At 39.6% G+C, this 12,153-nt stretch overlaps 1 protein-coding gene across 2 annotated transcripts in view; it reads left to right on the plus strand.

The window, feature by feature from the left end:
* Positions 1 to 12,153, plus strand: part of CNTN3 (contactin 3) — a 109,271-nt gene that overhangs the window by 44,950 nt on the left and 52,168 nt on the right. For both annotated transcript variants that reach the window (XM_040592903.1, XM_040592904.1), the window contains exon 3: positions 9,694 to 9,789. In XM_040592903.1, the coding sequence (XP_040448837.1) occupies positions 9,694 to 9,789 (96 nt within the window). The remainder of the gene's footprint in view (positions 1 to 9,693; positions 9,790 to 12,153) is intronic.

Consider the following 12,153-nt stretch of genomic DNA (forward strand, 5'->3'; position numbering starts at 1 on the left):
TGCTGTTTCTCTGTAGTGCTCACCTAATAGTCTGGCATTGCAGTTGAGAGAAGATGGTCTTTCTTGTCTTCAGATGCCAGCAGCAAAAGCTGTGAAATTCATCTGGATTAAAAGGGAGGAGCTGGAGGAGTTTATCTGATTGTAGTTCATATTGTGATCTTAATTGAGGGGTAAGGGATTGGCGGGATGCGTTTTATGAGACTGGGGATAAAGGGATTTTAAGAGAAGTTGAGGAACATGCTGAGTCTGAGTGTTGGTAAGAGTTGAGGAGGCCGGAGCTGGTGGGGAAGCAAAGACTGCAGGGAATCTTCAGGGGAGAGGGGCAGGATGGAGGTGGCGTGAGGGATGACAGAAACATGTAGGAACTGCATCTCAAGCTAAAGCATTCCAGACCCCATGGGAAACCATGGTGTGGGGCCTGAAGCTCTCAGGATCTGGGGGTTTCAGTCTGGGTGGCTGTTTCACGGGACCAGTGTTTGAAACCTTCCTGGTGGCTTCTCTCCTGATGGCCAGGCAAATGCCTCTCAGTCTTTCCCAGCTGCAACATGTCCCCAGCCAACAGGGACCAACACACGTTCCCATTCAAGCCGTTGGTGCTGAAATCTGACTGCTTGGGGTTTCATTTTTCCTCTTGGCCAGTATTTGGGATTTTGGGCAGCCTCAATTCTGGCATTTTCTAACTCCAAATAATTGAGTTGGTAACCTCAGTATGTTCTTCTAATTTTATGAGGTACTACAGAGTAATGTGTTTGCACAAGAATGCTGAATTAGATTATACAGTGCTTTCTCGCTTTCGATTAAATAATTTTAAGAACTCGTGCTTGTGCACAGGCTGGAGATGCAGCTTCATGGGAAACTTCTTGTCATTTGGCTTTCATCTTCATTCAAGAAATGATTCATCCACTTGGAACATACAATGTCCAGTCTCCTAGAGTTGAAGTTATATTTTGCATTTTTGTTTCTATGTGAACTCAGCAGATTTTTATTGTTTTAAACATCTCTGCTGTCAGCATCACAATGATGCTGGATTTTTTTATTGCTTCTGCCTTACCTGCAGCAGAAAATGCCAGTTTTGCTTGTCACCTGCAGGTGATATCATGGTAAGAAATGCAGTTCACTGCTTTCCTGTTCCCTGAAGCCTGTAAGGAAAGTAACTACAGACCATCTGCTTTAGCCACTTTTGGCTACTGTAAAGTAAACAAAATATATTCTGGTTTGCTTTGATGTGCTCCTGAACATTCATTAAGCTACAACTTCGGTGTTGCTGCATGGTGTCTGGATAGAAATAGATCATTTTTCTTATCTGTTCCTGTCCTGAGCCTGTTAATGTAATCTAATCCTAGCTAGTAACCTAAGAGATTTATAGTCATAAATGTTTGCAGCATTTTTCCAGAATCTATTTTATGCTGTGGCGACGTCTTTGTGCTCGGGTAGGTGCTGCCGCAGTTGTAGCAGAGTACCTAAGGAAGAGTAGGAAGAGTACATTACATCCTTGTTTCAGAAATGTTAGATTTGAAGATCACAGAAGCAATTAATGTCAGTACTGTATGCTATATTCACAACACTAAGTCTGAGTTTTGTCAAATGTGAAAATTCACTTACCTCTTTCTTAAAATCATGATGTGAATAGTTAATACAGTTAAATAACTGTTAAATAACTGTTCTTCCCCTATGCAAACCAGGCAGACGTGCTACCATGAAAATATATTGCTTCTATTTCTGCTTCTACATTTTTTTTACCTACCAGTAACTGCTAATAAAACTAAAAGCTTGAATTTCCTCTGAAAATATTATTCTTGATACAGTATTAATTCTTGTCCTTGCACCCTATCCCCTCTGTGGCTGACTTCAAGTCGGTTACTGAAATAATTTACATAGTAATGGTCACCTTCTCTTAAGTTCCCTTGTACTTTTTGTATTAAAGAGTTGAGGCGAACATACCTGGCAAACCTGTCTGGTTTTAGGTTGAGAAACAGTGTACTGGAGAATTATTAAAATAAAAACCTGGTTTAGCTCTTCAGGATCCCCAACATGTCAAGTTTAAAAATACTGAGCAGCAGCTGGAGCTAGAGGTAAAACCAACCAGTTCTGAAAAAGGAAATGGCACAGGTGACTGGCAGAGTGGGTCATGGGATAAGGTTTACTCTCTCCTCCTTGGCAAATTACTCTGGCGTAGATCATGGATGGGGAGATGGCTTGTTTCATTGCACGTGCCTGCTGGCTGCAAAGCTGGCCTTGGAGGGACAAACGTCAACAGACAAAGCTCCTTCAGAGTTTCAAACACAGCAAGAAATGTGTTCTTGAGGTTGCAGAGCTTTGGAGAACCTGATGCTCAGAGAGGTGGTCCACAGGCTGTGGAGGGCTGAAGCAGCTCCCAAAGGTTTTCTTGGGGGGCTGTGTTTTTTAATTAGCTGTGTTGGAGTTCAGGGCATTCCCTGTTATGTTTGCAGCTCTATATAAACCTTAGTGTTTTATATTATTTTGCTTAACCCAGGTAGGACACATTTTGATGAGAATTACAAATATTTTGAAGGTCTGTGGATACTGGATTTTTATGCTGACTAACAAGTTGCTGTGTTTTTATGTGGGAAGCAGCAGCTGTGCTAAGACATCTGTTGAAAGGACACTTACTCATCTGCTATATCTGTTATTTGTCATCGTTACATCTGTTACAGTCCACATGGCCCTAATCAAAGCAGTGGGGCATTCTGCCAGGTGCTCTGTACCAAGTGAGATGGGGAAATGACAGATTTTGGTTACCCGTATCCTGGCAATACTCTCTGGTGATAACCTACCTGTATTCTGTAATATTTGTGGCAGAGTCCATCCATTTCTTTAAGGAAGGTGGCTGTTTTGAGGAAGATAAAGGAGTGAAGTCCGTGGAAGGGAGAAAAATAATCCCATTGTCATCTGCATGTTCCCACTGCTTCAAAAATGAACTGTTGTGGGATGGTTTTCATTGATTTATTTAGTAATGTAAGTCTTCTTGGAAACACTGCTGTTTATTAAATAAACCTTCAGGTAATTAGATTTAGGTCTGGTAAAGCATTTACCTGTCTGTTTAGCTATTAAAATGTGAGTAGCCTTGTGTTCTTCAACAGGAAACTTGCTTTGTGGTCATGAGTGGTTAGCAATGGAGTTGCTTTGTAGACTGTCAGGATATGCTTAGATTTTGTTTTAGGAAAGTGTTTAGCGGCAGACAAAATCTGTGTTACATCTGAGAACGTGGCTGTAGGATAATTTCCTTGAGCAAACATCCTTCTCTCCTGAGATATTTCCCAAATTGCTTGAATTGTGTTATTCAGTGCTGTGTTTGCCTTGAGTTGAGTGGTAATTCCGAGATAATAGAAACTGATGGAAGACATATTTTTTGGAAATACCTACTGGAGAAAGTTTTTCTCTCAAAACACACGTTTCCCTTGTAACGCTGTCTTTTCCAGTTCTTTCAGTGCATTTTTGCCACTGCAAAGCATGTTTAAAACAATAATTCCCTGCTCATCAGATGTTGACTCAGCTTTTATGCTACTAGTGTTCCTTTGCTGCTTTTCCCCCCCCCCCCCTGCTGTTACTGCTGTCTTCCTGCAGTTCCACACAGCCCACAAAAACATCTCATCTCTCAGTCCCTCTTTCTCCCTCATGACTGAAGACTCCTCTACTTCTTTCCATGCTGGCATCTCATGTTCACTGTGCTCTGTGCCAATTTCTTTTTAGCTTTTCCTAGTTGTGTTATGTAAAGACACAGACTTTGTTGTCTGACTTTTAAATGATTCTCATTTAATTGGGCTGAGAGTGTTTTAATTTTATCCTGTTTAAATTTTTATTTTATTTTATTTTTTTTGCTGCACCCCAAGAGATTTAAGGGGAGATGAAGGGTTTTTAAATTTCTGTAAGGAAGTTTTTGGTGGTATTGGTTGGTACTGTTCGCTGCAACTGGCTCCAGCAGCCTGTTAATCCCTGCACGACTTGCTTGTCAGGCATTCTGCTTTTCATGTGGTGGTCTCTTCCGCCCTCCCCCCCCCCCCCCCCCCCCCCCCCCCCTTTTTGCTCTATGTAGAAGTTTGCTATATCTTACTAGTAGTGTTGCTGTGGATGTGAGAACCAAGGTTGGATGGGCTTTGCTGAATGAGACCAATGTCATGTGAACAGAGGTGGGAGCAGCATTTCAAATGAAAAACTCAGTTGTCTAAGCAGTGCTTTGGGCTGTGAACAAAAACTGCCTTGAGGGTGGGAGGCTGTTTCTGCTTGCCCTGTCCTGGAGCCTTTGGGGCATAAAATGGCTGGGGCCTGGGTGGCTGTAGGCAGCAGGGCTGGATATCAGCCGAGGAGCTGTGCTGGTGCTCCTGGACTGCCCAAGTACGCTCGCAGGGCTGGAGCTGCTCCTCTTTCTGAAACGGGGTTTTCAAAACGCTCTGTCGTGTGTGTGTGTGTGTGTGTAACCTGCTGTACTGTTAGCTTTGTACAGATAAATGTCGTGCTATAAAATGAAAGTTCAGCAGTGTATGACAGCATTAAGAGACTTTGTAGAGGTTGCTGTGAAATTATATGCTTTCCCTGTAACACCAGCCTGACAAAAATGAAACTGTAGAGGTGGTTCCCCAGTAGCCAGTGAATCTCTTCACTGTGACAAATCACCAGGGTTCTTTGCATGCTTTGAGTAATGCTCACTTGTGCACTGTTAATATTTTTCTTCTCTCTCTATCTCCAACAGTAATTGATTACGGAGATAATTTTTGGTCTCATCCCTCCCTCCCACTCCAGCACGATTCTCCCAGGCTTGATCCCAGGGAAGGCAGCATGCAGTCTTGCTTGTTCCATGTCCGGCTCCGTTGTGCTGTATCACAGGCCTGTCTGTCTGCAGGCGGTGTGGTGGGGTTAACAGGCCGTGTATCCCAACTGTTCTGTTGAGCAGATACCAATATTTTTAAGAAACTAAAATTATGACAAGTATATGTTCAGTTCCTGGTATCTGTCTAAAGTAGCATAAAGTCCAGGGTCATGGAAACGCTTTGCTATAGCCAATTTTGGGGTATAGAGCTGGGGGGAAGATGGTTGTGTATGCACATAATTTAGTGATTTAATTGCTAGTTAAGAGGTTGGTTTGGTATGTTTTTTTTTTAAAGAAACAATTTTTGTCATCTTTCATGTCCTCCAGAAGCTGTCATTACCAGCATAGCTGTTACAACATGCTGAGGCTTTTATTTTTTTCTTAGGAGCCGAGAGACTGGTGTTTCATTTATTCTTAATAATGTGACTTTTACCAGGGCAAGCGAGTTGTGAATTAGTACTTCATTATGTGCTGACATAGTACAAAGTTCCCGCTTCAGAATTACCTGTTCAGAAAAACAGTTAAGATTTGGTTGTCTGACTTTAGGTACTTGAGCATCTTACCAGTACAGAATTATACATAAAGTATATTTAACAAGTTCTGCTGCTCTGAACAATAATGAGTCTAATGAAGTAATGGAGTAAGTGTTTTTGTGGCTCTTAAGGGACAGTTAAGTTTGTAGAATATGAACCCTTGTTCTGCAGTGTTCTTACCGAAACATGGTAGAATTGCTAATAAATGTCTGTTGACAATAAATACCAGTAGAGGTAAGTGTAATAAGATACTTGGGCGTCACTGGACTTGCAGTTGGAGACCTGCTAAATCCTGCTTCTCTGCAGGGAGTGAATAAGTCCTGTGCATTACTAAAAAACAAAAACAAACAAAAAAAAAAAAACCCAAACCAAACAAAAAAAAAAACCCAAAACCCACAAAAACAAAAAACCCCACCACCAACCAAACCAAAACAAAAAACACCAAGCAAACTTCTAGGAGCCTCTGCTAATCTCATGAAAATCCTGTGTACAGATCTGTGTGACCAGGGGTGAAACATCACACAAGTTTCTTGGCAAAATATAACTCAGTACTGCCACAAGCCAGGAGTTGTGTGTGGGGAGCAGCTTTATCATCCAAAATTCTTGGGATTTTTCATAAAGTGGTCTTCTGTGTCTTTTCAAAGTGTAGGCATAATATTTGATCTGATGTTGCATGATCCATTTGCTTACCTTCCTTGATTACACAAGATTTTAGAAACTGGAAACATTTTGGAAGGTACTTGCAGTGAACTGCAATGAATGCAGTCAACAGGCATGTGTTCTGCAGGTGAAGATCAATTTTTTTTTCTCGCATGTTGACATCAGGTGAGAACAAGTTCTGTTCTGCCTCTACATGGATGCTTCAGGTAGCTTATTCTCCCCTCATGATTTCACAAACATGTGTCTTTTAGTTATCAGGGTTATCACACGAACTGTTAAATTCTTCTGTTCCAAATGCATAAAACAGTTACTACAGGGTATTATACTCATGCTACTCTTACTTCATATTTTGAAATCTCTCTTAGCAATGTGCTTGAGACCTAAAACTTAGCTTGTAAAATGCAAGGAGAGAACCCAATGGAATATGCGGTTTTCGTATCTTTCTTGTTTGTATGTGCAAGAACATGTTTCATTGTTCTCCTTTTGGGGCAGAATAAAAGACTTTTCAATAAAGCTGAATTACATTTTCTTGTTCCATTTTATTGCAATGGCATATGTATTTCAGTTGATGTAACTTGATGTACTTGGTACTAAAGCAGTGAGTATTAGCAGGGTAAAGGGGAAGAAAATGCTGTTTCAGGAGTCGGGAAGTCTCAGTTGCTACTTTTAAACTTTCTTCTATATGGCAAACTATAAACAGGCAATAAAAACATTTAATTTGCAAATTACAAAGGTCTAGATTGGGTTTACACTGCAATTTTTTTTTTCCTTTTGTAGTCAGGTTTTGTAACATTTTTATCAAAATATTTTCAGTGTTAGAATTGGAGACTTTGCCTAGTTGCTCGTTTCCTGCTGGAATGGTAGTGTTTCAGATGAAAGGAGATCAAAGTGGGGCATAACAAACAATAAATGCAAGTAAGAAGAAAAAAAAAATGTAGGCAAGAGAAACTTAACTAAAACATCATTTTGCTTACCAGTTTGAGAAAGTAGATAAGTTTTAAAAGTCAGATGATGAATAAGATGATCCATAGATCAATAGATAAAATGCAGAAATACTTCATATATGTTCTGCCCTTTTATTTCAAAGAAAACGGTGGGATATTGTCATCCCATGGGGTGCTAAAAAGCGAGTCCTGTTGACTCATTGCTTCTCAAAACCTTCTTCTGCCCTGTTCTTATCTTCATACTTTGTTTCCAGTTATATTTTATCTATTAAGACATTTCAGCAGGATAAGTGCCCCTGATTTCAGAGATACAAATCGATCTGTGAAAGTAAACAATCTTTTCCATTATTTGGCCACTTGTTACAGTATTTTATTTACTCTGTCAGTTTTCTGAGAACTTAATGTTCCTTCCCAATGATTTCATGTAGTAGCAAGTTTTGTTAGAAGATGCAGCACTACTCCATAGTGTTATAGCTGTTATAATACTGGCTTTATTAAAAAAAAAAAAGGGGGGGAGGGAGGAACCCCAACAAAAAAAAAAAAAACTAACAGCAACAAAAAAACCCAACACAAACCAACCCACACATACACAAAAAGAAACACACTCTCTCACTATTCCACCAAACACGACTGTCTTTGACCTTTAATACTCTGAATATGCTACAGAGATACCTGAAAATCAGACCAGAATCTCATATATAAGCAGCGAGTACTGTCAGAGGTTTGGGTTTCATTGTATAATGCTAATAGAGAATTCTATTACTCTTTTGCATGGTGGTATTTAGTTATTTTTCAAAGTGGTGCCAGACAATGTGTAAAGAGAAAATGCAAGTATATAAATGAATTAAGTGATGATATTTCTGCAGCTGTGTGATTAGTCTGGTACTTCAGCCACCCTAGAAGGTAGAATGGAGAGCTTCCTGCCAATTAGTGGAAAATTACTCTTTTATTGTAGTATCGCTCATTCTTCATTTTCTGATGCATTCTGCATTACTTCTTGTTTCCCAAAAAACTATTCTCCTGTGACAGCAGTCTTCGCCTGCAATCAGGGATTAATAACTTCTGCAGTACAATATTGCAGCGCATCAAAGTGCAGAGCTGCGGTGGGTCGCTGCGGGGTACCTGCAGGATAATGAGGAGGTGCCTTTGTGAATGCCTCGGCACGTCCCGCAGGTCCTGTCCCTTCCCAAGGTGCTGCCAGCCCAAATCCCAGCCTGCTCATATGGCCCAATGGACAGTGCAAAGACAACCAAGTTTCTGAATGTCTCTGTTTGCAGGAAATGAGTGCATATGCTTAGAAAGCAGTGATGAACCATTTCATTTTAATTACAGAAATTCTGCGTATTATATAAGATTTATGACTTGCAGTGGTTATGATCTAAGAGTGCAAACCTTGGTCTAAATTCATTCTATATGTAAAAATATATATTTTTTTTTTGGTAAATTCTTAAATCTGAATTGCATAGCTGTTTTCATCTTAATATGGAGCAGTGTATGTGCTTTGGGGTGCTGTCAGCTCTTGGTTATTCCTTTCATGACTTGGGAGTTGTTGGATCCCAATGTAATCTGTGCCTGAGAACATCCCTGAGATGCACCTGCACAGAAATTCAGTTGGAAAGCTGAAACCAGCACTTCTAAGAAGCCCTCCTGTGAGCTTTACGTGCAGTAACAAAGAATAATACAACAATATCTTACTGGAGCATGAAATGTTTTTTTCTTTTAAATGAAGCATTGAAATTCTAATCACTCTTGTTCAGTGTTCTAATTGTAACAGCTGTTGCTTTTCAATATTAAAAAATACTGTATTTTTGGGAAGTAGCTACTGTTGGTCAGCTCTACTCCATGGTTATAAAATAGCCTTATTTTAAAGACTGCATTAGTACCTTTACAAGGTTATAAACAAATAGATTTTTGTTTTCTGTTTGGCTTTATTATGGAAAAATATATGGTTTATTCATGGAAAGAATCTTTCTTAGTGTAGAACCTCAATCTTAGTTTCTAATGAATGTTATATCTAGCTTAATTCAAGGATATAATGAGGCCATACTTTCTTGGATCTTGAGTCACTAGTTTGAGGGAAGGTTAATATAAATTTAGGATTAAATACTTGTGTTTATGTATACTCAGTGGCATTTGCGTCCCCTGTTACACAGCTTCAAATGATCACAGAAGACTTGAAGCCAGGCGGAGTGCTGGGTCAGTGCACTGAGGTGCAGAGTTCTTGCCTTCGCCAGAGCTTAGTGATGTTACAAGGGGTTCTGCTGCAGGGAGAAGGCTGAGGGATTTCTTTTCTATTTGGAAAGATGTATAACAGTTTTCTGAATAGCTGTGTTATTAGCGCTATTTTGTGGTTGGTTAGAAGAGCTCAGTAGGATCTTGATGCTATTTTCATCAGAGCCTTCATTTTAGAAGAAACCAGGGCTTAAAGGCCTATTTTTAAGTTTTGCTTATGATTCCTTTTTGGTTATCAAAATTAGGGTAGAATAAGCCTAGAATAAGAACAAAATTAGCCATAGGATCTGTTTAATTACATTCTAGTACACTTCAGTCCTGATTCTGTCATCCTCCCTCGTGTTGAACAGCTATTTCTTTTGCAACTGGTCCACCGAAATAGCTGAATCTAGTTATGTAGCAGGAGATGTGATATCAGGGTTTAAGAACTTGAAACTCCTGTACTTTTTAGGGTTTTTTCTGTTTCCTAATATACAGCTCACCTCTCTTTTTAAAACAGATCTTGAAAACTCCAGGACAAAAATGAGGAGCGCGGTGTCCGTTCGCGAGGGGCAGGGAGTCGTGCTGCTCTGTGGACTGCCCCCCCGGGCCGGAGGTAAGGGACCTTCCAGGCTTTGTGTTCAACTGGACCTGATTGACGGTAAAGGGGAATATCACCCTGGGAATCCAGAAATATTCTTCAGAGAGAAAGCGAGAATGAAATCTAGTTTCTGAAATAAATAGAGAGAGAAAGAAAACAAAAGCAAAATAGGGAGTGGGATATAATTTAGAGGATTTACTTTTATCTTGAAATGCCTTTCTCGTAATTTTATCTTGAAATGCCTTTCTCGTAATTTCTTTGCACTTAACATGTCTGATTTTTATGATATTTCTAGTAATTAATTTAGTATCTTCTAGAGTTAAATTCTGCCCAATTTCACAATTGCCAAGCCTCGATGAATCTCGTTTTCACTATGACTAGACAATTGCAAAGAGTAGACAGTTGTCTTTAATTATGCTAGTATCTGCCTGCTTTCTTGCAGTCAAGGCATTTGATAGTGCAATGTAATGATACAGGCATAATTTAAAACACTCCTGTCTTGGGGGTGGGGGGGAGAGAACTGGATATGTGGATTCTTGGTGGACAAAAGTTGCAAGAGCATTTTAGCGTTCATTCTGCATCTTCAGTCTTTGACTAATTGTATTGAGCTTCAAGTACTATTTGAAAGGAACTGGGTTTATTTGTTTTTAATTGATGCGAAGTCTCAGTATTGAAGGGCTGTGATGTTAAACATTAGATTTGATTGTAAAGACAAGGTAATATAAACTAAACATTGAATACAATAATGTAGGTGTTGTGGCCTCTTAAATTTGGTAGAGTCCAAGTAGACACAACCATAAAGTGGCAATTTTACAACTGTCTGAGCTTGCAGAATTTTTCTCTCTCTAAACTGATACATACTCTTAAATCATTTTTATAGCCTTACAACAGCTTTGTCTTTTCAGCTGCTGAGAAAATGGGTCATTCACTCAGCTATCTATAAGAATTAGAATGATTAAATTTTGCTTCTGTATGCAGTCCAAACTCTGAATTACCCCAGCCATCCTTGTACTCTTATCCCTTGCATGAATATACACCCAGAGGTGACGGTCAAATTACAGCTCTGCCTGACTCTTGCAACATTTAAGTTTGAGGTGTTGAACAGTACGTGATACAAAACATGCTTATGTTACTAGGAACAGTGGTTGAAATCAGCATGTGGAATGGGTGAGAATTTTTTTTGCAGTCAGCAGATGGGATATGATGGAGATCTCCCATGCTAATTTCATGCTATAACATGAAAAAAAGGAGAGAACAGAGGGCTCCCTGAATTATCGAATGGAACTGAGAATTGGTAGCAGAACTACTTAAAATCCTTGGATTTGTCTGAGAGTTGGAGGATTAATCAGTAATGTTTTCAGGAGACATGGAGTAAGGCGGAAAGAAATCCTTCCTCTTCTTTCTTCACCAAAACAAACCTATAGCACAGTGACATCAAGCATACAGTAGTGCCTCTAGATCTGCCACAATAGGATGCAGGTCAGTAAGTCTTAGGTAAAATATCCATCTGCTAAGCAGAAGTAGTTTGTTAGGAGTAGCGGAGGCAGTTTAGGAACACCTGACCTGGCTCTGAGGGGCTACTCAGCCCTTTCCAGATAGATGATCTGGTTTGGTTTTTTTCCCCATCGATTCTGTATTTGTTGCACTCAGCTATCAAATAATTGCAGACAATACCAATTCTAAAAACCTTCTCATAATACCTTGTTTGCTTTTCTCATTTAGTGCCCAAAATGTTTTTCTTTTGTATTCAGTCATGTCATGCAATTTTTGAGTTCTGGCTAGCTTAATTGCACAGATTTCTTATATTCTCTGTAAGAAGTCTTCAAGAAGAGACTTGATTAAATTGTGATTATTTTTCTGTATACTGTATTCCAGTTACAATAGCAACTATTGTTCATCCCAAAAGAAGTGTAGTAGTATGGGAAAAGGAAACTGCTTTTTTCCCCCTATTTGGCATATTTTTCTTTGCTTGTCTTAGCCATGGATATTTATGTCAGTAATAGGAATATCTCCTTTCAGTGGGGAGTGAATTATTCATGAGGTTAACGGTACTTCTGTCCTTAGGAAGTCTGCAGTTCGGTTCCATCGGGGCATGGACATCTACGATTTAAACCAACAGTGAAACTCCATTTAACTTCATAGCCTGAGCTTAGATTTTAGCTTTGTTTCTGTGATGGCTGTTGGTGTATGGGGGAGGAAGATGGTACTCAGTGTTTTCAGTTAAGGGTGCACAGGTCAGTTTTATAATTCTATCATTAAACATGAGCTGTATCACAAAGCACTCCAATATTTTCTTCAGTTAGTGCATTTTCCCTCTTTTGGCATTCCCTTTTTTAGCAGTCTTGTTTGAGATTTAGCGAGTGGGAGATTCAATAAATG

Source organism: Falco naumanni, chromosome 4 (genome assembly GCF_017639655.2).
Source record: "Falco naumanni isolate bFalNau1 chromosome 4, bFalNau1.pat, whole genome shotgun sequence".
NCBI lineage: Eukaryota > Metazoa > Chordata > Aves > Falconiformes > Falconidae > Falco > Falco naumanni.